We start from the raw sequence: 23,653 nt of genomic DNA, 5'->3' as shown, positions 1-23,653 counted from the left end.
CCTGCAACAGAATGTAATATAGCCAGCCTGACAGAGGAACAGAATATTCTTGATCTACAGTCTGTCCGCATTGGAAATGGAGAATGTTTTTACAGACATGAGCCTTTGCAAAGTTCCATTTGCAGTACAGCGACCACGGGGCCTCATAAAGAAACTGTCATGAAGTGCAAGAATTGGTTTACTCAAAAGAAGCATCAGGTCCGCTGACGCTTCCAGGAGCAAGCAGGTAAAAACATGCTTACAACGTCTCAACAAGGAAGTGATGCATCTGTTAACAAATGTGGCCACGGCACAATGCAAGTGGAAACCAAGATGGTGCACCTGCTTAATCTGGGCAGACTATATTGTAGCCTAGTAAACAATTAGTAGTTTAGTCTTAAACTATCCAATCACCACAGTTGTGTAGGCCGGAACGCCAGCTGGCATTAATTGGACATGTGGAAGAGTCTGCTGGTATACTGAAGAGCCCCAGTTGACACAGGGAGGTGTGGGAGTTAGGATTTGGAGAAGTAGGAAAGTTGAGATTGCATGGTAGTACAAAGAGGACCTTTGAGATATTAACGAGGTGGCAAAGTAGAAGGAGGAGAAGGAGGCGGTAGAGAAGGAGAAAAGTGCAGTGGATAAAGTGGAGAGAGTTTACATGGAACAGAAGGAAATAACATCCAGGGAGAAGAGGGGACTAGGAAGGGAAAGTGGAGAGAAGCTATAAAGGAAGGGAGAAGGAACTAACATCTAAGGAACAGGAGGTGTGAGAGAAGACAATGAGGGAAGAGGTGGAGAATGTAGAGAGGAATCATCAAAGAGAGTTGGAGGAGGCCACCTCAAGGGAGCAGAGGAGGAGGGATAGTACAAGAAGGTAAAAGGAGGTGAAATTGTCAATATCTAAGGGGAAAGAGGTGGCAGAAAAGACAATAGGATAGAAGTTACGAGAAGGTACAGGCATCAGGCCCTGAACTAAAGGAGATAGACCAAATAGGGACGGGGGCCCAGTGTATAAAAAGGAGAAGGGGTGGTAAAGCAGCTGTGATAAATCAATAAACCAAAGAGGGAGGAGCAGCGAGGAGAAGAGATTGGAGGCAAGGTGAAAAGAAGCAGAGCAATGTGGACCATCAAGAGAGAAGCTAGAGGAAGGGGAAGAGAAAGGTGATAACATCAGGAAGTAGATAGTGGTGTCCAAGGCAAGGAGCAAGGGACTCAGTGCTGAAAAAGATTGTGGCAGAGTCTACCGTCAACACCAAAAGGGTGATGCTTGCCAATCGCCAGGTCCGCAGAGCTTTGTGAAAAGCTTACAAAGACTCTGACAGCTGGTCAACAGTGAACCAACGGTGGTGATGACAGCTATGGAGGATTGTGGCGTTCTAACAAATGCTACCGAAGACCAAGCTTTCAACCTACAGGAGCTAAAAAAGAAGTGCTCGGTCACTCAAACAACAAAGACTGTGATTAACTTTTTACCATTGGCTGGCAGAGGATAAGGGAAAGAATTAGGGACTGAAGGACTAAGGTCCTCTAGAAAAATTGCTTTATTCATTTACACCTACGTTGCCATATACAGTGTTTACAGTTCAACCTAATCTCTAGATATAGTTGTGTTTTGTAATGAAGATTCTTAAACTCATAATCTGGATTCTGATTTTCTATTGATTACTAGACTGCACAACCACCAAATGGCAAGATTTTACAGCAGTAATAATAAACTAATATGGGAAACTATAGTGAAAATACAGACACGGAAAGGAAACAGATGCTTATTGGGAAATCTAAGGTCGCACTTAACCACACCGTATCTTTTCATCTTGGCGTTTCCTTTTGTGAGAGACGCACAAAGATGGGGCTGGTGTCTGAGAAGGCTGCAGATGCTCTCTACCCTCCGTAGCTGCTCGGATCGAAAATACAGAAGAATGAAAAAACACCCCAAAATGCCTGTCGCAGTTTTGTTTGGGTGAGCAGGGTTCTACTTTCTAGCTGCCCCACAGTGATTGGCTCCACTCTGCTTCATAGAGCCAATCAGACAACTGGTAGGCAGGTGCCGGCCCCTTGCACTAAGGCCCTGTAACCAAGGCTGCTGTCTGGGCCTGTCAGGGCCAGGAAGGGGTTGGAGGGCTCCCTCCTTCTGGGCCCCAGGCTCCCTGCATCATGAGGCAGCAGGTGTCTATGCGATATGGTGCCCCTGGACCCCCACGCTGCCTGCAAGTCGTCAAGTGAATGATGGCTGACCTCTTCCACTGCCTCCTCCACTATCAATTGTTTACTTTATCTGTGCCTTCTCATTCTGCCTCCGGTCGCACCTTATCTTCCTTTTCCTCACTGCATTGTGCCCTGTTTTTGATCTTCAAGCCTAGGTGTGTTTTTATCATCTTGCAGCCCATATTTTACATTGTATTTTGTGCCTTGTTTTTGATTTTCAAACATAGGGGTGTTTTTTTTTATCATCCTGCAGCCCATATTCTGCATTGCATTTTGTGCCCTGTTTTTGATTTTCAAACCTAGGTGTGTTTTTTATCATCCTGCTGCCCATATTTGGCATTACATTTTGTACCCTGTTTTTGATTTTCAAACCTAGGTGTGCTTTTTATCATCCTGCAGCCCATATTTCGCATTGCATTTTGTGCCCTGGTGTTGATTTTCAAACTTAGGTGTGTTTTTTATCATCCTGCAGTCCATATTTTGCATTGCATTTTGTGCCCTTCCTGTAACCACTAGGCCGCCTCGTGAATTGGCCCCGAACTGTGCAGTGCAACCTCTTCTCACTCCTTCAACTACCCTCTGCCACCCTGATGGCACTCACCATCTCTCCTATCCCTCCAACTGCTACACTATCCCCTACCCTCCCTCTCTTACAAAGTTTGGAAGAAAAAAGCACAAAAAAGACATACTGAGAGCCAATCCTGGCCTACCCATTGCAGACACCTATGTCAGTGCAACTTCCAAACAGGTCTTCACTGACATCCTTTTCTCTGTCCCCTTCCGAGATCTATGGACTACTCATCTCATCTCTACTCCTTCCCCTTTCACATTCTCTCCAATTAATGGTGGCACCAAGTGAGATGTCCTCTTGGCCAGCTTCTCATCATCACGCTGCATCATTTATATCTACCACACAAGTGCTATCTTGGTTCAGGGTCCTCAACCCAACCTCCTCCTCTTTGACAGGCGCCTGCCATCCCTCATTAACTTCCTTCCTTCACCTCCCTCCCTCCTATCACTCTCTCTGACCCTCCCCCTCTGACTGGTGTACCACGCCCCTGTACTCCACCTCAGAAAACCTTCAAAGGTGGAGACCTCCTTCACCTGCTACTCTTAACGCCTGCTCAGTCAACAAACACTCTGCTGACATCTGCCTCCTTCTTGAAGTCACTGACCTCGACATTCTCGCTCTTACAGAGACATGGTTCAATGTTGGCTCAGTCACTGCTTTTGACTCCCTTCTCCTCCCTGATGGCTTCAAGATAATTTCCAAGCCACAGCCTCACTGTGCTGGCAGTTGGGTTACCTTAATCTTCCCTGAGTGGGTTCCTTCCTCCATCATACCCACCCAGCCCTACTCCTCCTTTAAGAGCCTGGTCTGCAAGTTGGTCATCTTGCCCTCCTCCTCTCTGTCCATTACCACTATCTACAGGCCCCCCGGCACTACCACCATGTTCCTCTCTGAATGGGCGGATTTCTGTTCCTCTCTCCTCTCAACCACCTCCAATCTCCTCCTCTTGGGCGATTTCAACATCCAATCGGACTCTCCTGTCGCAACATCCACTCTCTTCCTTGGATGTCTGCACTTCTCTATCCCTCTCAATTCTCCCTTCTGGTTCAATCCACTTGGCTGGACAAATTCTAGACACCCTCATACACACTGACCTCTCTCTCTAACCCCCTATAGTCACATTGCTCTCTTGGTCCAACCACTCTCTCCTCTCTTCTTACCTGTATCCCCTCTGCCCCCTGACTGCACCTCCTACAGCACTGCTAACCTCGTTCACAAACATCCGACCGATGAAACAAGTGTCAGTTGCTGCCTTCACATCCACCTTCACCCCCGTCTTCTCCTACCCCTGACTCTACTTCTGACTCCGCTCTCAGCAACCTCCATCTGGCCATTACTAACACTCTGGACATTCTTGACCCAGTCATGAGGATCCGCCTGAAACTTGCCTCTAAGCGTAAAACCTGGTACGACTCCAAACTTGCAGCTCTGAAACGCATGTGCAGAGCTGTCGAAAGGAAGTGGCAGACCTCAGGCCTGACAAACAGGCCTGCCATGTGCTCCAAAGGCAATACAGACTCTCCATCCGTGCCAAGAAAAGGGCCCACATCCAGGCTCGGGTATCGGGTGCTTCCAACAACACGGCTGAACTCTTTAAAATCTGCAGGGAACTAGCCAATCCTCCTGCAGTCTCCTCTTCTGCTCCTCCTTCCCAGGCCTTCTGCAACGCACTGTTCACACACTACACCACCAAAACTCTGGACATCCAGAGCACCCTTGCTACCCACTCCCTGAACCCCTCTCGCACCCCCTTGCCACCTATGGCCTCTCATCCTCCTTCTTCCTCTCTTTCCTCCTTCTCCCCTGTCACACCTGATGAGGTTATCAGAGTTGCCCGCTCTATGAAAGACTCCTCCAAACAGGTCCTTCCTTGCTCCCCCAGAACCATCAAGGACAACATTGGCCCTCTTACCCCCGCTCTTGCTGGTTGCTGCAATCACTCTTTTGCTACAGGATCCTTCCACTCCTCCCTCAAGCACTCCCTTCTGTGCCCCCTCCTGAAGAAACCTTCAGCGGATCCTACTTGTCCAGCTAATTACCGCTGTATTTCTATCACCCCCTTCCCTGGGAAACTCCTGGAGAAGATGGCCTTCCCTCAACTTACCTCACACAATGGGGGGGGGGGGCGCTAGTGAGCCCGACCAAGATGGCTGCAGGCCCGTGACGCTCATCCAGCACATTTCCTATCCGGCGGTCTCTGCGGAGGCTCTCCTGTTTTCTCTGCGGCATTGGTGCCTGTATTGTGTGAGGCTCCTGTGGAGATATTTTTTGTAAAGATTGCAGCCGGCACGACACGATACGGATTGTGCGAAGCGGTCGCGGGCGCCCGCTCCGGAGAGGAGTGAGGGAGGTGTAGGCCTGCAGAAGCACGGCGGGGCGACTCTCCGCGGACCCTGCTTAGGAAGACACTGCTGAGGGTGGCGGACGAGGCGGGGTGCCCTCCCCTGCTTGGACATCAGCGGCTCGGTGAGGAGGGCAGCCCAGAACGTCCCTCGGCGAAAGACGCAGGCAGAGGAGGAGAGTGTCGACCTGATCGGGTCTGGCTGGGAGGCTCATTGGCGGATTAAGGCGCCGCGGGAGCCGGAGCCCCGGGGGCAGCAGCGGCGCTGCGGCCGAGCATCGGAGACGGCTGTGACAACGGGCGGCTATGGCGACCATGAGAAGGTGAGGGAAACCATCGGTGGCACCTGCCCTTCCCAGGTGGCGCCCCCGTGTACCTCGGGCGGTGAGAGGGGGGCTACATACCTGGTGCTGACAGTCGCAGGAGGCTGGCTCTTTCGTTGAGGGCGAGTGGTGCTCAATATAGAGGCGGCTTGCACCGTTACATGGATCCTGGAGGACTGCTGGGCTGTGGGTGCTAGCCGGCCTACAATTAGAGGGCTGGGATAAAGTGAAGAGACTTGGGGCAGATTGCTGGGCTCACCGGCTCCCAGGGAGACATACGCTAGAGGCAGTTGGTACCTGCCTCGTGACCCGTGGTTGGCACCCGCTGAACTGTTGGGGGGCCTGCTTGAGCGGTGCTGTCGGGCGCCTTGAGATGTTTTTTCGTGGTCGGTTGGCCACGGGCCCTGGGAGGTGCGAGACCCACTTGTAGAACGCTATCTGATTCGGTGCTCGCTCGGGAACACTCCTCTTCCCATACTTCTCCAGATCTGAACAAGTCGGCCATTAGTATGATTGCGAAAGTAGGCGATCTGTGGTAGCACGAGGAACTGTGTGCAGGGGTGGGTGAGGTGCCACACTGCTGGGAGGCAGGGCCCCAACTGGATAGCACGAGGCTGGACTGAACTCTGTTGAGAATAGGTTGGGGTTGTCCGTCATCAGAAACGACAGATCCCTGGGGTTCTTGGTGATTGCTTCCTCACTCGGTATGTGACCCTTGCTGGACCCCGGCCCCTGGACCAACAGACAGGAGGGCAGGTGGCCTCAGCTATCACTCCTTGCACAATATTATTGAGTCCTGGTTATCGCACCAATCATGTCCAAGTCAGGGAAACGGGGTAAGCAGCAGTCCAGATTAAATTTTGAGATGTCCACACACGCCAAGAGTGGAGGTTCGCTGGGCGAGGTGGTACAGGCGCCGGACGCGGGACCCGAGTCAGATCCGGTGGCTGCTTTTCAGGACATCAAAGCTATGCTACTGCAGCTACAATCTGGGATACAATCTCTGAATGGCAAGTTAGATACCCTGACGTGCAAGGTGGATCACATGCAGGTCCGGTTGGACAAACATGGGGAAAGGCTGGATGAGGCGGAGGGGAGGCTGTCGGGAGTAGAGGATGTGATGTCGGCGGTCTCTGGGGAAATGGCGGGGGTCAGGATGGCCCTGAAGGAGCTTCGGGAGAAGCAATGACCTCGAATCGAGATCCCGGCAGAATAATATCCGCATTGTCGGCTTATCCAAGTCGACAGGTCAAAGAGACATGGAGGCGTTGGTTGAGGAAATCCTACGGGAAACCCTGGGTTCGGACGGCTTTTCCCCACTCTGTGTGGTGGAGAGGGCGCACAGGATCCCCGGTGGCCGGAGACCAATCCCGGGGGCCCCGCCTCGTCCGCTGATTGCCTGCCTGTTGAATTATAGAGATAGAGATGTGGCACTAAGGAAAGGCAGAGAGAAAGGCACTTTGTCCTACAAGGGGGATGTGATAAAACTTTTCCCGGACTTCTCTGATAAAGTGCAGGCTGCCAGAAAGTCTTTTTTGGACGTCAAGAAACGACTGAGGGATAAAGGTTTGCAGTATGCGATGCTGTTCCCAGCCAAACTACGGGTGATTCATGAGGGGAAGTCATTGTTCTTCCAGTCCCCGGAGGAAGCCTCTTCCTTTCTTGACATGTTGCCGAGGTCTCCTAGATCACGGATGGGTGAGGCCTGACTTTGTTTAACACCAAAGATGTCGGCTACTGCTGCCGTTGTTTTGGGCAGTGAATGATGGATCAGTACGCAGAGATTGCTATCCTGAACGGTGCGAAGGAGGGTTGGGCTCGTAGTTACCCCCTGAGCGCAAGCTGTTTGTGTTGATGTTGGGGTGCTGGAAGGTTGGGGGTTCCAGTGTGGGTGGGGTGGGGGTCGTTGTTGTGGGATGTGATGGGGTGGGGCAGGGAGGGGGAGCGATCACTGACAAGTTGGGGGGTTGTCGGTAGTATGGGGAGGCGGGAGGGGGATGGGGGAATCAACGGTATGCATTGGGGACCGAGGGACTTCCTGCGTCTTTTGGAGTAGGGGGGATGTGTGGTTACCTATCTACAGATGGAGACAGTGCATCTCCTGACCTGGAATGTTAGGGGTCTTAACAATTTGCCCAAATGCCGGAAGGTTTTGCAATATTTGGAACGGCATAGAATCGGAGTGGCCTTCCTTCAGGAGACCCATTTCACACCGGGGTCTGAGTCTAGATTTGGTAAGAGTTGGGGGTGCCATAGATATTTTTCTTCTTATTCCTCCTATTCCAGAGGTGTAGGTATCTTAATACATAGATCGGTGGGGTTTAAGATGGTCAGGGTTGTGGGCGACTCAGAGGGGAGGGTCCTGATAGTACAAGGGGTTATCCAGGGGAGATTTTACACTTTGATATGCTATTATGGGCCTAACCAGGATACCACAGAACCCCTAGACTGGATTGAGCGGCAACTGGGGGCACTTCCTGAGGGGGAAATTATTTGGGCTGGTGACTTTAATTCTGTTCTGGATGTGTCCCTGGATAGAGTGGGAAGCGCGGCGTGCTCAGTCACTAGGACTTCTATTAAACTTCGGGGCATGTGTCCGGTGTGGGACTTGACGACATTTGGAGGGTGAGGAACCCTGGAGTGAGTCAATTCACACATTACTCAGCGCCACACAGCTCGGCGGCTCGACTTGATTATTTCCTGGTGTCCAAGGCAACCATGGGTCGGTCTGCTGGGGTGGGTATTCTGGCCCGCACTCTGTCGGACCATGCTCCGGTTTTGTTGTCAATCCGTGTGGAGGGCCGGGATAGGGTGAGACCTCCCTGGAGGTTTAAGAGTGAGGCGCTTACAGATAGTGTCTTTTAAGAGGAATTGGCGAAGGTCATAGATGCATACTTTGACGTTAATGAGGGGTCGGTGTCATCTGCTGGTGTTTTATGGGAAGGATTTAAGTGTGTGATTAGGGGGGAATGTATAGCCAAAGAGCTAGGGACTCTGAAAAAGCTGAGGAAAGATCTAGCCGATACAGCGGAGGAAATTCGGGTGTTACAGGAGGGGGTCCCTGTTCCGAATCAGGCTCAACAAGGTGCCATTAGGCAGAAGCTACAGGAGTATCAAACACTGGCGCAGAGGGAGACTAAGTTTATTTGGGACAAAACAGCTCCTCGAAAATATAGTGAGGGGCAGGCCCCGGGGCGGTCACTTGCTAGGATAACTCGATTGGGTGGGCGGGATAATAGGGTAACAATGATTACGGATGGGAACGGAGTTGATCATTACGAAGATGAGGGCATTGCACGTGAATTTGAGGAATTTTATGGCCACCTGCACTCATCACAGTTGGCGGCGACAAGGGCGGATTTAGAGGCGTTTCCCGATGAGGTGGGGTTATATTGGTGCTCGGAGGAACAGAGGGAGGGGTTGAATGGGCCGATAACGTTGGAGGAGGTGATAGGCGCTATTAAGTCTCTGCCAGGCGGGAAATCCCTGGGCCAGGATGGCTTTACAGACAAATTTTATAAGTGCTACGCTGAGAGCCTGGCACCGCGCTTGTCGGCAATGTATTAGGAGGCGATATCCATGGGGCACTTGCCCGACACACTTAGGGAAGCCGTAGTAGTCGTACTTTTGAAGCCCGGGAAATTTGAGGGGGACTGCTCATCATATCGCCCAATTTCGCTTATCAACCTTGATAATAAGATCTTGGCGAAAGTCCTAGCGAAACGGCTTGTGCCGCTGATGCCCACCTTGGTGAGGGCGGATCAGGCGGGATTCATTCTGGGTCGGTCGACTTCTTTCGGATTGCGGAGGAAGTTGGCCTGATGTCGGCATTGCCGGTAGAGGACCTGGTGGTGGCGGTCCTGTTGGACACCACCAAAGCATTTGATTCCGTTGAATGGGCGTTTCTATTCACTGTTTTACAGAGGCTGGGCCTGGGCACGTTTTTTATATCCTTGGTATCCCTTCTATACACGGATCCGGTAGCTAAGGTGAGGGTGAATGGGCGGAATACTAAGGTACTGGCGCTGGAGCGGGTGACACGTCAGGGTTGCCCGCTGTCCCCTTTGATCTTCGCCTTGGCGATAGAGCCCTGGGCGGAGTGGGTTCGCGAGTTTCATCTGCGGAGAGGAGTTCAGCTGCATACTCATAAAGTGGTTATATCGTTATACGCGGACGATATGGTCCTGTTCATTCGCCATCCTGAGACTAATCTAGACCCGATTATGTCAGATTTGCAAAGTTTTGGCGAGCTTTCAGGGTTGCGCATAAACGCCAGTAAATCTGTCATCTTCCCATTGACGAGTGGGGTGTCTCCCTTTCGGGACAGTTGGGGATTCCAGTGGGATCTACAGTGCACTTGATACTTAGGGGTCACATTAACAAGAGAAGAGGGAGTAGTATATACTAGGAACTATGTGGAAGCGCTAGAATCGGCTAGAAGGGCGATGGCGAGCTGGATCTCACTCCCGCTTAATCTATATGGCAGGATTTCGGTGGTCAAAATGACTATTCTCCCTAAACGTTTATATGTGTTTCTGAATGTGCCTATAAAGGTATCCCAAAAATATTTTCGGAATCTTCGGTCATCAGTGCTGCACTGTGTGGGCGGGCAAGAAAGCTCGGGTTTCTTGGGAGAAGCTTACAGCGCCAGTTTGTGAGGGCGTGCTGGCACTGCCCGATTTTCAGTTGTACTACAAGGTGGCGCAAGCCAGTTACCTTCGGTATTGGTATGGAATGGCGGCAGAACATAGGCACGTGGAGATTGAGAGGTCTATAGCGTCTCCTGCATTGTTGAGGTCGGTCATTCTGACAGCCCCAGGCCGCTTCAGGACCCCCCGGAATTTGGTGGAACTGACATGCTGGGCTTGGGCGTTCTTGGAGAGGGCTCCCAGTGGTGGCCTTCTCTATTGACCACAACTCCCACTGCTGTTCGCTCCTGGGATTCCCCTAGCAAGTGAGGCTTGTTATGTGACTATGATGAAGCGGTTGGGTGTTACCAAATGGGGGGAGTTGTTTCCAGGCGGGAAGTTCATCTCTGTTGATCAAATGAAGGAAAGGGGAGATCTGTCGGCATTGGATATGTTTTTGTACTATAGATTGAGGGTAACGCTACAGGGGCTGTTTCCTTCCTTTCCTGAACTACCTGGAGCTGCCGTGATGCTAGATAGGGTGATTGGGGGAGATATAGGGAGGCGTATACTCTCCGAATTGTATGGATTGGCTTTGAGGGGCAGGTCTAGCGATGGGTTATCCCCGAAGGGGTTGTGGGAGAGGTCCCTAGGGCGGGAAATACAAGTCAATGTATGGGAGTACTGTTGCATGATGATCAAGAAGGGGGCGGTTAATTCGAACTATAAGTTGATCCACTTCAAATTTCTACATCAAGGTTATTATTCCCCCGCTCAGTTAAAGGGCTACTTTCCTCAGAGATCCGGGGCATGCCTCCGATGCGGCCAGGAGATGGCAGATTTTTTGCACATGGCTCCGGGATGCGTGGAGCTAGAGCGCTTTTGGCAGTGGGTGTTTGCGGTCATTGGGGATATTGTGGGGCAGCGACTTGCGCCGGATCCGGTAGTGGCCCTGTTGGGATATACGAAACAGATACCTAAAGAGACTAGGAAGTTGGTGGGTCTCCTCTTGATTTTAGCGAAACGCCGGTTGGCTATGGGGTTGGGTCAAAGACAGAGCCCGACAGTTGAGCAATGGTCAAGAGACATACTGTATTGTAATGATATGGAGAAACGTTGGGATGTGCTGCGGGGAGTGCATCCGAGAGACAGTCGGATGTGGGATGCGTATACAATGTACCTTCTCAATCAGTCGGAAAGGAAAGACTCTGCGTCTCCTAACGCGCAAGGATCCCCTATGCAGCTTAGCCCCGGGGAGGGATCTCCGTCTGATTTAGGAAATTAGAAAACTGGACTGGACAGTGGAAACGCTACGCCTTCATAGATGTGGAGATCAAATTGGAAGGGTCATATGCAGAACAATAGATTTTTGGCTCACCCGGCCCTCTGGACTCTTTAGGGTTACTTTCATATGCGTACCGCGGGAGGGAGGGATGAGGGGGAGGGGTTTGGTGATGCATTGTTTGAGTTGTTATTTGAAATGCCAATAAAGAAATAAAACAAATAAAAAACTTACCTCACACAATGTACTTGTTTGCGGTCTCCATCACCATCAATCTGGATTCCGAGCATACAGAGAAACGGAAACTGCTCTTCTGAACACCTGTGAAGAACTGCTTGATTCCAACTCTCCAGCTGCATTCATTCAACTTGATCTCTCCTCTGCCTTCGACACAGTCAACCACTCTATCCTCATAAAATGACTCCATGATACCCTGGGTATTTAGGAGCGGGCACTGTACTGGCTGACCTCTTTCCTAACTGATTGTCTGTCCCAGGTTATTCTGGGTTCCTTCTTCTCACCTATCTCTCTCTCCACCTGTGGTGTCCCGGAGAGCTCCAACCTATCCCCTTGACTCTAACACTTGCCTTGATCCGCTGGCATGCATCATTTCCTCCTTCTCCCCCAATTATCAGTGCTACGCAGATGACATTCAACTCTTTCAAACTTCATGCTGACTCTCTTGATTCTTCCATCATCCCGGACTGCCTATCTGCCATCCAGTCCTGGTGCACTTCCAATGATCTCTGCCTCCATGCCAGCAAGACTGGGATCCTTCCTATTGGGACCCCTGCTCCCCCTTTTTTCCCCTCACTCTGGCCATCCTCTATGGGCCCCTTCTTCTTCATCTGAAGCCAGAAACCTTGGAGTCATCTTTCAACTCCTCTCTATCCTTCCTCTCTCACATCCAGGACATTGCCAAGAAGTCCAACTTTCAACTCTTCTGTCTCAAAAGAATTCCCCCTTTTCTCACTTTCCCAAAGAAGCTCAATGTTACCAGAGCTTTGGTTCTCTCTAGGCTTGACTACTGCAACAGCCTTCTCTTGATTCTACACGCTTGCTCTCTACGACCCCTCCAGCTAATCCAGAATAGGGCAGCCAGCCTTATCCTTGGCCTCAAGCCCAGGGACAGCATCTCACCTGACCTAAAAACTCCTGACTGGCTCCCGGTTGCTGCACAGATTTAATTCAAATCCCTCTGCATCATCCACAGGGCTGTCTGGGGCCAGCGACCACGCTTTCTGCAACTTGCTATTACTAAATATTCTCCCTCTAGGCCTCTTCGTTTCTCTGGAACTAACTCACTGTGTGTGAAGCGTTTCGCTAAACAGAGGGCCGGAGGCAAATCTCTTGCTTCTGCTGGCTCCCTCTCGTGGAACACCCTCCCCCTTTTGCTTTATCTTGAGCCGGTCCTCCCCAAATTCCAGAAGCTCCTCAAGACTTTCCTTTTCACTTCTTCCTTCCCTTCTTCCCTCCTCTGCTAACCTCACCGTCGCTGTGATTGGTGACCAGGGCCCCTATGTGTCCTCGGGGCTCTGGCCTCCCACACCCAATCACCTAAGCTTCTAGCTACACACAGCAGTGGTCTCGACACCCACTGGCCTATGCTTTTTCAGGCCTGCACTTACCTTCTTATTGCAGCTCAATGCTCCCTAGCACTTACTAAACTTGGCACTTACATCTGCTGCTCACCCACGAGCACAAACATTCCAGCACTTACCCCCAATCCCTCTTCCCCTGTTCTCTCTCTGCACTTGCACGTCCTGAATACCCACAAGGCATAGTAGTTTGGTCTTTATCCTCCACTCTATATATTGTTTTTCAATCACATGTATCCTCCCTGCTGCTGTGTGGGCGCTTTGAAACACAATGAATGTACTTGTTGTATAAGCGCCTAACAAATGTACATTAAAAAAAATAAATAAATAAAATGTTTCCATCCTCTGAGCTATGCAAGTGTCATAGTTTAAATCATGCTAGTTTAAACTGCTGATCCGAATTTTGAAACTCACCTCTGCTGCATTCTGAGCATCACACTCCATTCCTCCTTTCCATGCAGAGCAGCAATTAAGAGCAAGAAGCTATTGCGATGAATCCCTATGAATTTCTCTAAAAGAGAATCTTTCTGTAGCAGAACCAGCTCTTGCATGCACAACAACAAAAAAGCCACACCTAAAGAAGAGAATAAACAATCAATTATGAAAGAAGGCAAGCAGATCTTTTTTACCTATTTATCTCCCTTTAAAAAAGAAGCTATTGCGATGAATCCCTATGAATTTCTCTAAAAGAGAATCTTTCTGTAGCAGAACCAGCTCTTGCATGCACAACAACAAAAAAGCCACACCTAAAGAAGAGAATAAACAATCAATTATGAAAGAAGGCAAGCAGATCTTTTTTACCTATTTATCTCCCTTTAAAAAGTTATCCACGCTGCTTTTCAACATTTTTGAGACTTTTGTTATGCGTTTACAAGTGCTTCAGTCAAGATGAAACCAAAATAGTCACTTGGAACATGGGTCCGCTCTAATTCTCATTTATTCTCTCTATTGCTTACCTAGTAGCTGGTTATCTCGTTCCCATTGTTGAGATTTATTAGAACAGTGTTTATATGTTGGGGGAAGTTGATTGTGACTTCACTTGCTAAATCTCACATTGTTTCTGTAAAATGCCCTAGGGTACATTTGGAACTAAGGCATAGAGTTTCTTTGAATCCCTGTTAGGTAGAGGTAAGGGAGAAGACGTAGAATGGAACACTGGGTTCCCAGAGACTGAGCAATGCTTCTTTACCACAGTTATGGCAACTGATGTTAGAGGAGCATTTCTGTCACAATGCCAGCAGTGTTACACAAGAACCCCACTGAAAGGAAGCACAGTGTCACAAGGGATCTATGAATATTTACCGATATTACCACCTTTATTTACTACAAAATGAGGGGGGAAACTCCCCGGACTCACTTTTACTTCCCCCAACCCCATCTTCTATATAGCTTACCCCAATTTACCATCTGCATGTTTGTGGTAAAAACAAAAAGCAGTAAAAAATGTGGCATACAAAATTTGGTGAAAGTGTAATTCGTCAAATGTGGATAATACCATCACAAGAACCTTCCCTATCCAGGATATCAGTCATGGTTAGCACTTTCCTTTAAACTTGGAGGACTTAAAGACCCAAAGACTTCACAGCCCGACAGACCACATTTTGATAAGCAGCAAACTCATCACCCAGAGGCAAGGTAATGGACATAAAATCTAAGTCTGGAAACTTATCTAAGCTGCTGGCATCTCTCAGACTCTCTGCCTGGTCCATCTAGCCAGGATCACAATTAGGGTTCTGCACAATTTCCTATGATAGGTTCACGACGCCAGTGCCACCAGACATTTCATGTCCAAAAGGTACCACCTAATCCTCCACATCAAAGATGGCCTTGTAAAGGTGGTATTACTTACAAGTGAAATACACCTAGGTGATCCGGTACAGAAGAAGAGCAATGATGTACAGCCATTGCGCCAGTGCCACTTAAGGATGTAAAGATTGATGCTGGTGTTGTGAACAATGCCAGGGACGCAGAAACTAGAGATGCTGGTGCCAACTGTAGAGGAGCAGGTAGGTGCTTTCTCATTAGTTCCCGCCCCCTCACCACCATCATACTGGAACTGTAGGAGAAGAGCAGTAAATGGGACCCCCTGTATTGTTCCTATACCGCATCGAGTGTATGAGAGTCGCTATGCACTCAGGCAGCCATACAGAACGTACCCTCACGTTGAGCCAGTCGAAGGATGCCACATGGAAGGATGTCAGCATGCACCTATGGACATCATGGAATGTTAAGTGAAATCTGACGAGGGCAGAGTGATGTCATGAAGAAGATATAAAAGTAATAATGTAACTGAAGCACTAAGAGAAACATGTACCTAAAAGTTAACGTAATCGTGAATACAAAGAAGATGAAGTAACTTACTGACCAATAACTGTAAATACACAGTAACGCAAGGTAGAAAGGAAACATATGGAGGCTTGCTATAGAGGAATATATAACGTGGCAAAGACCGCCATGATAGCAAAATGGACGCTGGCGAATGTCGATTTCAACCAAGCTACCTCAGAGACAGACAAAGACTGTAGGATCAGGAGACGCAGAAGAATAGTTCTGTGTGCAGAACCGATGATGAGTCAAGGTTGACCCAGAATGAAGGATGCTAATTTAAGGAATAAGCACAGAGCACAAATGGAGTTACATGGATAAGCTCTGAATGTGGGACATTCCTCATAGATTGAAGAAGAAGAAAACATTTGCAATGGCCAAAGTATTGGACAATTAAAAGTGTACAAAGTTCATATGAGATAGAGTGAGCAAGTCCCTAGAAGCCAAGAGGAGTAACAGCACCCAGCATAATTCAATCAAATAGCAGTAATTAGAAGGTCGAAATGCACAACTTCCTGGTCTGCTAATACGTGATTTCAAACAAGGGCTATTCATTAAGCCTCAGACAAAGATAGTGGTGTGCTCACACTACCTTGAATGTTCCAGGACAGTGAGCAGCCAACAAGGTCATCTACAAAAGGAAGGCTTTGGCTTACGGCCTACTGATGAGAGATGATGGACTAATTGGGAAAACAGAGAGTAGTCTGATGGGAATCATACACCTACATTTCCTTTCACTGACGTGCTGCTAAAGAGCCGAAAGTCCAAGGTTGGGATAGCGGCATGCCAACCAATCAGTGGGTTTGAGGGTCAACCTAACATATAATGTTGCATAGACTAATTCACTGCTATTTTGTCTGCTATAATCAGTACTATACGTATTTAGAGGTAGTTCAAGGCGTGCCCTACAGATAAGCGGTAGGCGCACTAATCCATATATGTTCTATACGTAGATATGTTCCCTTAACCAATCCCTTCCCTCAATATGTTTTCTATTTTGCCACGTAGAATGACATAGATGATGCACATTAGGGTAGAAGATCTTTGCATTATCAAGGTTAGTTGTGAGTGTGCATGCATCAGTCCGATGCCTGTCAGTTCTCCCTGCTTTATTAACCCCTTAAGTACCAAGGACGAGGTATCTCGTCCTTGAAATTGCATACGCAGTGCCAAGGACGAGATAGCTCGTCCTTTTTGGCACCTTGTTTTGTGTGATCCCTGCAAAGCAGGGATCACACAAAACTGTAATCCAACTCTCGGGCTATGTGAGGGGGAGGTGCCCCCTCACTGCCAGGGGGCTGGATTACCTTCAGTTTCACGTCTGCGTGCGTAATGCACGTCGGCGTGAAACTGAAAGTAATTTTCACTGTAGCAGCCATTTCGGGCTGCTGAGGTGAAAATAGAAGGTGAGTGTTCACCTTTCTCCCCCTCGATCTCCGGCTGTATTCCAAGCCAGAGATCGAGGGAGGTGTCATTGGAAAGGGGAGATTCTCCCCTTTCCAACGATACCCTTTGTGTGGCATTTCTGCTCACGGATAGGGCGCAGGGCTCGCCATCCGTGGGCAGCAATGTCACAGGATCAATAGAGATCTGTTTGTGACACGGGGGGGCTGCTTACTAGGTAAGCGGCCCCCTTCACCCCGTGGACCCAAAGCATGGGGCCACAGCGCTGTTACCCACCCCAGTGGGTTACCCTTTTCCTTTTGCGCCCCTGGTAGGTGCACCCACACATGTGAGGTACCGTTTTTATCGGGGCACATGTGGGGACGCGGGAAGGTAGGCTATGTGGTGTTGGTGGTGTGTTTCGTTGGGTGAGCCGAGTGAAATCGGTGGAAAATGCATTTTTTCCCCCACATTTCGGACTTTGTGGGGGTGTCTGGGTAATACATTTTGGGCCGATTTGCGCAAATCATATCTCTGCGGATTCCCATGGGTTTCCTCTTTTCGGAAATGCATGGGGTTCCCTGTTTTCCTTGGTGGCTTGGACACCCGAGGCCCATATCTGTATGGTGTGCCCGTCTGCAGAGAGTTTGAAATTCAGGTGTGAAAACAGGCTTGGAGTTACTTGTGTTTTAGGCTTTCCCCTTGGCGCCCAGGTAGGTGCACCCACACATGTGAGGTACCGTTTTCATCGGGACACCTGTGGGAACGCGTGACGGTAGGCCATGTGTTGTTGGCAGTGTGTTTCGATGGGTGAGCCGAGTGAAATGTGCGGAAAGTGCTTACCCTCCCCCACATTTCGGACTTTGCAGGGGTGTCTGGGTAATAAATTCTGGGCCGCTTTGCGCAAATCATACCTCTGCGGATTTCCACGGGTGTCCTCTTTTCGGAAATGCATGGGGTTCCCTGTTTTCCTTGGTGGCTTGGACACCCGAGGCCTATATCTGTATGGTGTGCCCGTCTGCAGAGTGTGTGAAATTCAGGTGTGAAAACAGACTTGGGGTTACTTGTGTTTTAGGCTTTCCCCTTGGCGCCCAGGTAGGTGCACCCACATATGTGAGGTACCGTCTTCATCGGGACACCTCTGGGAACGCCGGAAGGTATAACATTTGTTGTGTTTATGTGGTTTTCATAACGTTTTGACCCATTTGCTGGTGCCCTTTGTCACACAACCCTTTCATTTCCCAAATGTGACCTACATTTAGTCGCTGCTTTAGGCACAATAAACTTTTGTAACCTGCACAAGTCACCAACCCTTGAAAAGGTCTGCCTGTGCTCTTTCAAAAAATGTCTGTCTGTGCTACACTTGACACATTGAATGGCTTTTTTTGGACTTCAACTTTTTTATTTGTATTGTATTATTTTTAACCAATTAGCAATGATTTGAAAAAGACGGCGTGGTCTGTTGAAACACGTATCATCACAAAGGGCACTTACCCGCACCAATACAGACATTTATTTCTATATTCCAATTGAGTGGAGTTTTCTTTATTTAAGTTGGCGCATGAAAGAGAGAGTGCAACGACCTTTTTCTTTTTTGATTTATAAAGCGGAGTGGAGGAACCACATTTTCTCCGCTGTTGTGCAACTCATGCGACACAAAGTATCTCTGCAATAGATCATAGGGAGCTGAGGTCCATTTTGATAAGTGTCCCTTGGAGAAAGGTTCCTCATCAGGATTTACTTTTTGTACAAAACAGGACACTTGGGACCTTGCTGACCAAGATTTAACTAGTTAATATCCATTAAGATGGCTAAATATTTAGAAACCAGAGAAGAAAATGCAATAAAATTATTTACTCCAAAAGGCAGTAACGCTCATGCATTTGCATCCAGTCTTCCCAAACCACGAGGAGATTTACGCTACAAATTTGTTAAACTGGAGAGAGTGTCCCGACGTGAAATAGATAAATACTGGGAAATCATTTCCCTTAAAAATTACATAATTAAAGAGCAAATACCAAGGGGACTTAGAATCCTCATCTTCCCTGATTTTGCACGAGACAAAGATAAGGATTTGGCAGAACTATGGAAAAAGAATCTGAATCTTAGCTCCAAGAACATGTTAGACCTTTTGGTTGAACATGCCACCAGAGAACATAAAATAATTACTGAACAGATAGACACTATGAAAAAGGAGATTCAAGAAGCTAAAGCACTGGAAGTTACAAAAGAGAAAAATTATCAAAAGATGTTCGAAATTTGAAAGGAGTATCAAGATGAAATCAAATTAAGAAAAATGAGGACATTTTTCAGAGATGATCGTGATTAACAAGATGATAAAGTGTATACATTTCATGACAAATACAAACAACTGTCTAAACCAGTCTCGAGAGAGAGAGTACACCGACTTCATCACCAGGCAACTCGGATGCGGATTCAGAAGGCGATCAAGGAAAAGAAATGGACAAGGAAACAGATACAGGCGATCAATCAAACACAGGGCTAGGTTTTTTTAACCAAATTAGAAGATTTTAAAAAGGCAACCGTACCATGTACCAGAAAAAAGTTAGTTTTTTACTTCCAACTCAAACGACGCAACAACAACCCGTCACAGGTCCAGGGGGAAGCGTGGGAGTGGTAGATCCAGGGAATCCCGACGCAATAGAAGATTTCAGAAGACTTACAAGAGCTGCGGCAAGAGAGGCAGCGAAAAAGACCAAGTAGATAATCTTGTTCTCAATCTATCCAACCGACACCTAAAAACAGAAGAAATTTCTTTACTGAACAAAGGTTTCTCTTTTGCCCCGACAATAGATTACAATACCACGGATGTCCACATAGATCTGTTTAAATTTGTCAGAAAACTCAAACTTAAAAAATGGTTTGCTACTCAAGTGACCAAATCGTATCGACAGAAGGAAGTTCCTATTATGCCAAGTGAACTCGCAATAGAAGATCTCAACTATATTCACTTACTCAGATCTTTGGAAGACAACACTGAACGACCAATACATGAAACATTACATGAATTACATATTCAACAAAGCAGCCTTTCTCCAAAAGAAATGAGAAATAAATCAAGATTTACACCTCAGCTAATACCAGATAACCTAATAGATGTGTTTTACAAAACAATGACTAAGGATCTTAATGATGCATTTGACACACCAAAGTCTAGCAGAATGTCAAAAATCAAACACAAATTTGACAACCTGTCACGAACAGAAAGAAAAGCTCTTCAAGACTTGCAACAAGATTCCACACTAACGATTAAACCAGCCGACAAAGGTGGTAAAATTGTGGTGATGAACCGCGAAGATTATATAACAATGGCCTACAATCATTTAAAGATACCATTCTGTTATGAGAAGTTAACATCAAATCCTAAATTAAACATTATTGAAGAACTCATGGGAGCAATTACATGCTGGCACCGTCAAGGTCTTCTATCAGATGAGGAAAAACAAGCATTGGAAATCAGACATCCTACATTACCGACCATTTACTTTTTACCTAAAGTCCATAAACCATTTGAGCGAATTCCAAAGGGAGACCTATCCTCAATGAAATAGGTTGGGCTACGGTAAATATGGCAGAATACATTGATAACATTCTTAGGCCCAAAGTAAATCTAACTAAGTCATTTCTTAAAGACACAATAGCAATTATCAACAAATTAACAAGTGTCATTTGGCAACCTGGTTACATCCTAGTCACATGGGATGTTACAGCACTCTATACTTCGATCAAGCATAACACAGCTTTGGATGCTATAGACTATGCTTTCTCTCAAGATACAGCGTCAAGTTACCAATCAATACAGATGCTTAAAGAAATGCTGCTCTTGACTTTGCAAAATAACATTTTTCTTTTTAACAAGGATTATTATAGACATACCTGTGGTGTAGCTATGGGAGTAAAATATGCTCCAGCACTTGCTAACCTTGTAATGGCTATGTATGAGGATCAACATATTTATTCAGATCCTAATTATGAAGAAAATGTTGTTTTATGGAACCGATATATAGATGACGTTTTTTTTCATCTGGAAGGGCAATGAAAACCAGCTGCAAGAATTTAAACTACGAGCAAATCAAAACACCTTAGGAATACAATTTACTGGAACATCCAGCATATTAGAAGTCAATTTCCTAGACCTAACAATTTACATAGAAGAAAACGAGTTTATGACCAAAACATACAGGAAACCAACAGAGGCGAACACAACTTGGTTTGCGACGCGTTGTCATCACAATCCCGTAATTAAAAACATCCCAAAGGGGGAATTCATACGAGCTCGAAGGAACTGTTCAGCAAAAGCAGCCTTTGATCAGGTGTGTAAACTACTTACAACCCGTTTTCTAGCCAGAGGATATGCCACGAAGAATATTGCTAAAGCACGCGTACAAGCAAGGGGATTTAACAGAGAGAATACACTTATCTCTAGTAGACTAAATCAAAATAAGCCAGAACGGATCAGATTCATTACAACTTATTGTGCCAACAACTCTGTAATAAGGAAGATCCTCAAAAAGAATTGGGAACTCTTAAAATTGGATCCACATATCGAAAATTATATTGAAGAAAACCCTTGTGTAACATTTAAAAGAGCAAGAACTTTGAGAAATATCCTCGGTCCTTCATTTTTACCTGAAGAAAAACATGTAGAGTCAACTTCATGGTTACCACAATTACCTGCGGGTTTTCGGAAATGCAGTTCATGCTCCATGTGCCAATATGCAATGTCTAATACTGAGATTTTTAAAGACTCCTATAGCACTAAGTACAAAATCACTGACTTTATTAATTGCAAAACTAAATTTGTGGTGTACGCAATTATTTGTCAATGTAAAAAGAAGTACATTGGGCGCACTATTAGAGAAATGAGAATCAGAATCTGTGAACATATGTCCAGCATAGGCAATCAAAACACTAATTTACCACTGGTAGCTCACTGGCAAAGAAAACATCAATTAAGCAACAAACAAGACATTACATATTTGGGTCTCAAAAAAGTAACACTTGGACCAAGAGGAGGTGATCAAGAGAAGAAACTGAGACAAGAGGAGGCGAAATTAATATGTAGATTTCGGACAGTAGATAGAGGTCTGAATTCAGACAATAAGATGTCCTCCTTCTTATGAGACATTTGAATTTTGCATAAGCTATGTATTTTTTGCTAGTTATTTATCACAAAGTCAACGTATAACAAGCTTACCCTGCATTCCAATTAACAGCTCAGAATGTTAGTATTTGAAACTCAATAGACAATTGCATATATGGACAGGAAGGTATATTCCTTAACATTGGTTCACCCTCTCTTTATTCTTTAATACATAATTACCTTACATTCTTTTATTTTTCTATTTAGTCTATTTGATCTTAATCTGATTTAATAACACTTCCAAAAGATATACTTTGTAAGCAACAGATTTAATTTACCATGTTTAAAATGAGTGCTCTTATTTTCAATCTTATTTTATCCACCCAGAACATTAACGTCCGGGATAATCGTTCTTCAATCTGAATCATATTTGCTTTGTATTTTGGTGACATTTCTTATCTTGACTTCACAAATACCTTGTATACACGTTATGTAATCTGTATTATTCTAAAAGCAAGATCACACGTAACCGTGGATAATAGGTGGTACGTTTACACAAAACTAAAAGATGGCGCTCATATTAGTAACTAACAAAGGACCATTGCGGTTGCTGTGACAACCACACCAACAACTTTTTAAAGCCGCCATTTTGGATTCTTCCGCGAAGGCGGACAGAATCGTACGGAGGTGTTAATGCGGTACTGCAGAGGTAAGACACGCTTAAGGGATTATCTTGCTGCCCCAGCCTGCACGGAATGGGAGAAGACCGATCTAATGAGCACACATAGCACAAGGAGATATAGAAGCGCACTCTCTAAGTAGCTCATTGTTAGATTGAATGGTACAACTACTGAATCAGACACCCAGAATGTTTTACTCTCTCGTTTGTTAGGAGCACGAAAGATGTGCTTTGTTTCTGTATTCACAAGAACTTGATCATATTAAAAGATAAACATGATTTATTTAACCGGTCAATTACACTCTATATGAACGTAACCATACCTCTTAGAACACTAACTAGACAGCCATAAGCTAACAGATGTGCCAATACAGAATCTAATAACCTGAATATTGTTTGGCAGGCTGGGATTGATCCCGTGAATTTTTTTGTTAAGCTGAAAAGCAACGTTCCAAATTAAGCAACTTATAATATTGGGTAAGATTCATTTATTCCAAAAATGATTTTATATTCAATTTGCATATTCATGTTTTCAGAGACAAATGAACTCATGGCATCTTATTTGGTTTTTTTCTCTCCAACCAAACCCTTTTCCATTCCTATCCTGCTTTTGTCTCCAATTTGTTTATTGAATGGCATTACACAATGAATCAATTTCTGTTTTGATGCTTAATGTCACACTGTTCATCCCAATCAATCCTTCCCATTTCCCACCCTCTCTGTCTGTGCTACACTTGACACATTGAATGGCTTTTTTTGGACTTCAACTTTTTTATTTGTATTGTATTATTTTTAACCAATTAGCCCTGATTTGAAAAAGACGGCGTGGTCCGTTGAAACACGTGTCATCACAAAGTGCACTTACCCGCACCAATACAGACATGTATTTCTATATTCCAATTGAGTGAAGTTTTCTTTGTTTAAGTTGGCGCATGAAAGAGAGAGTGCAACAACCTTTTTCTTTTTCAAAAAATGTATGCATGCTATTCCTCACCACATTGGTTTTCCCGATTTACACATGGTAACTGCGTCTGTTCAGGCCGTGAGCATAAAACTCCTGTGTACCATGGCTCAGTGTTTGGCTTGTGGTATTGCTTGTTTTGTAAAACACTACAAAAAATGTGTGCTTTCCTAACTGCAAGAGTTAGGGGAATGTAGCGGAGCATTGCTTTTCTCAAAATTCATAGAAGCCATTGCCGTACTAAGCCAACCATGTCCAACACATCCCTTTT

The 23,653-nt window shown here is 46.4% G+C and overlaps 1 protein-coding gene across 1 annotated transcript in view; it reads right to left on the bottom strand.

Moving 5' to 3' along the window:
- Positions 1-23,653, bottom strand: part of C1QH1orf146 (chromosome 1q C1orf146 homolog) — a 238,416-nt gene that overhangs the window by 41,299 nt on the left and 173,464 nt on the right. Inside the window, exon 3 of the mRNA XM_069635267.1 lies at positions 13,345-13,504. Within this exon, the coding sequence (XP_069491368.1) occupies positions 13,345-13,504 (160 nt within the window). The remainder of the gene's footprint in view (positions 1-13,344; positions 13,505-23,653) is intronic.

This window comes from Ambystoma mexicanum, chromosome 1q (genome assembly GCF_040938575.1).
Source record: "Ambystoma mexicanum isolate Mex_15411 chromosome 1q, UKY_AmexF1_1, whole genome shotgun sequence".
Lineage (NCBI taxonomy): Eukaryota > Metazoa > Chordata > Amphibia > Caudata > Ambystomatidae > Ambystoma > Ambystoma mexicanum.
This window is presented reverse-complemented; position numbering and strand designations above follow the sequence as displayed.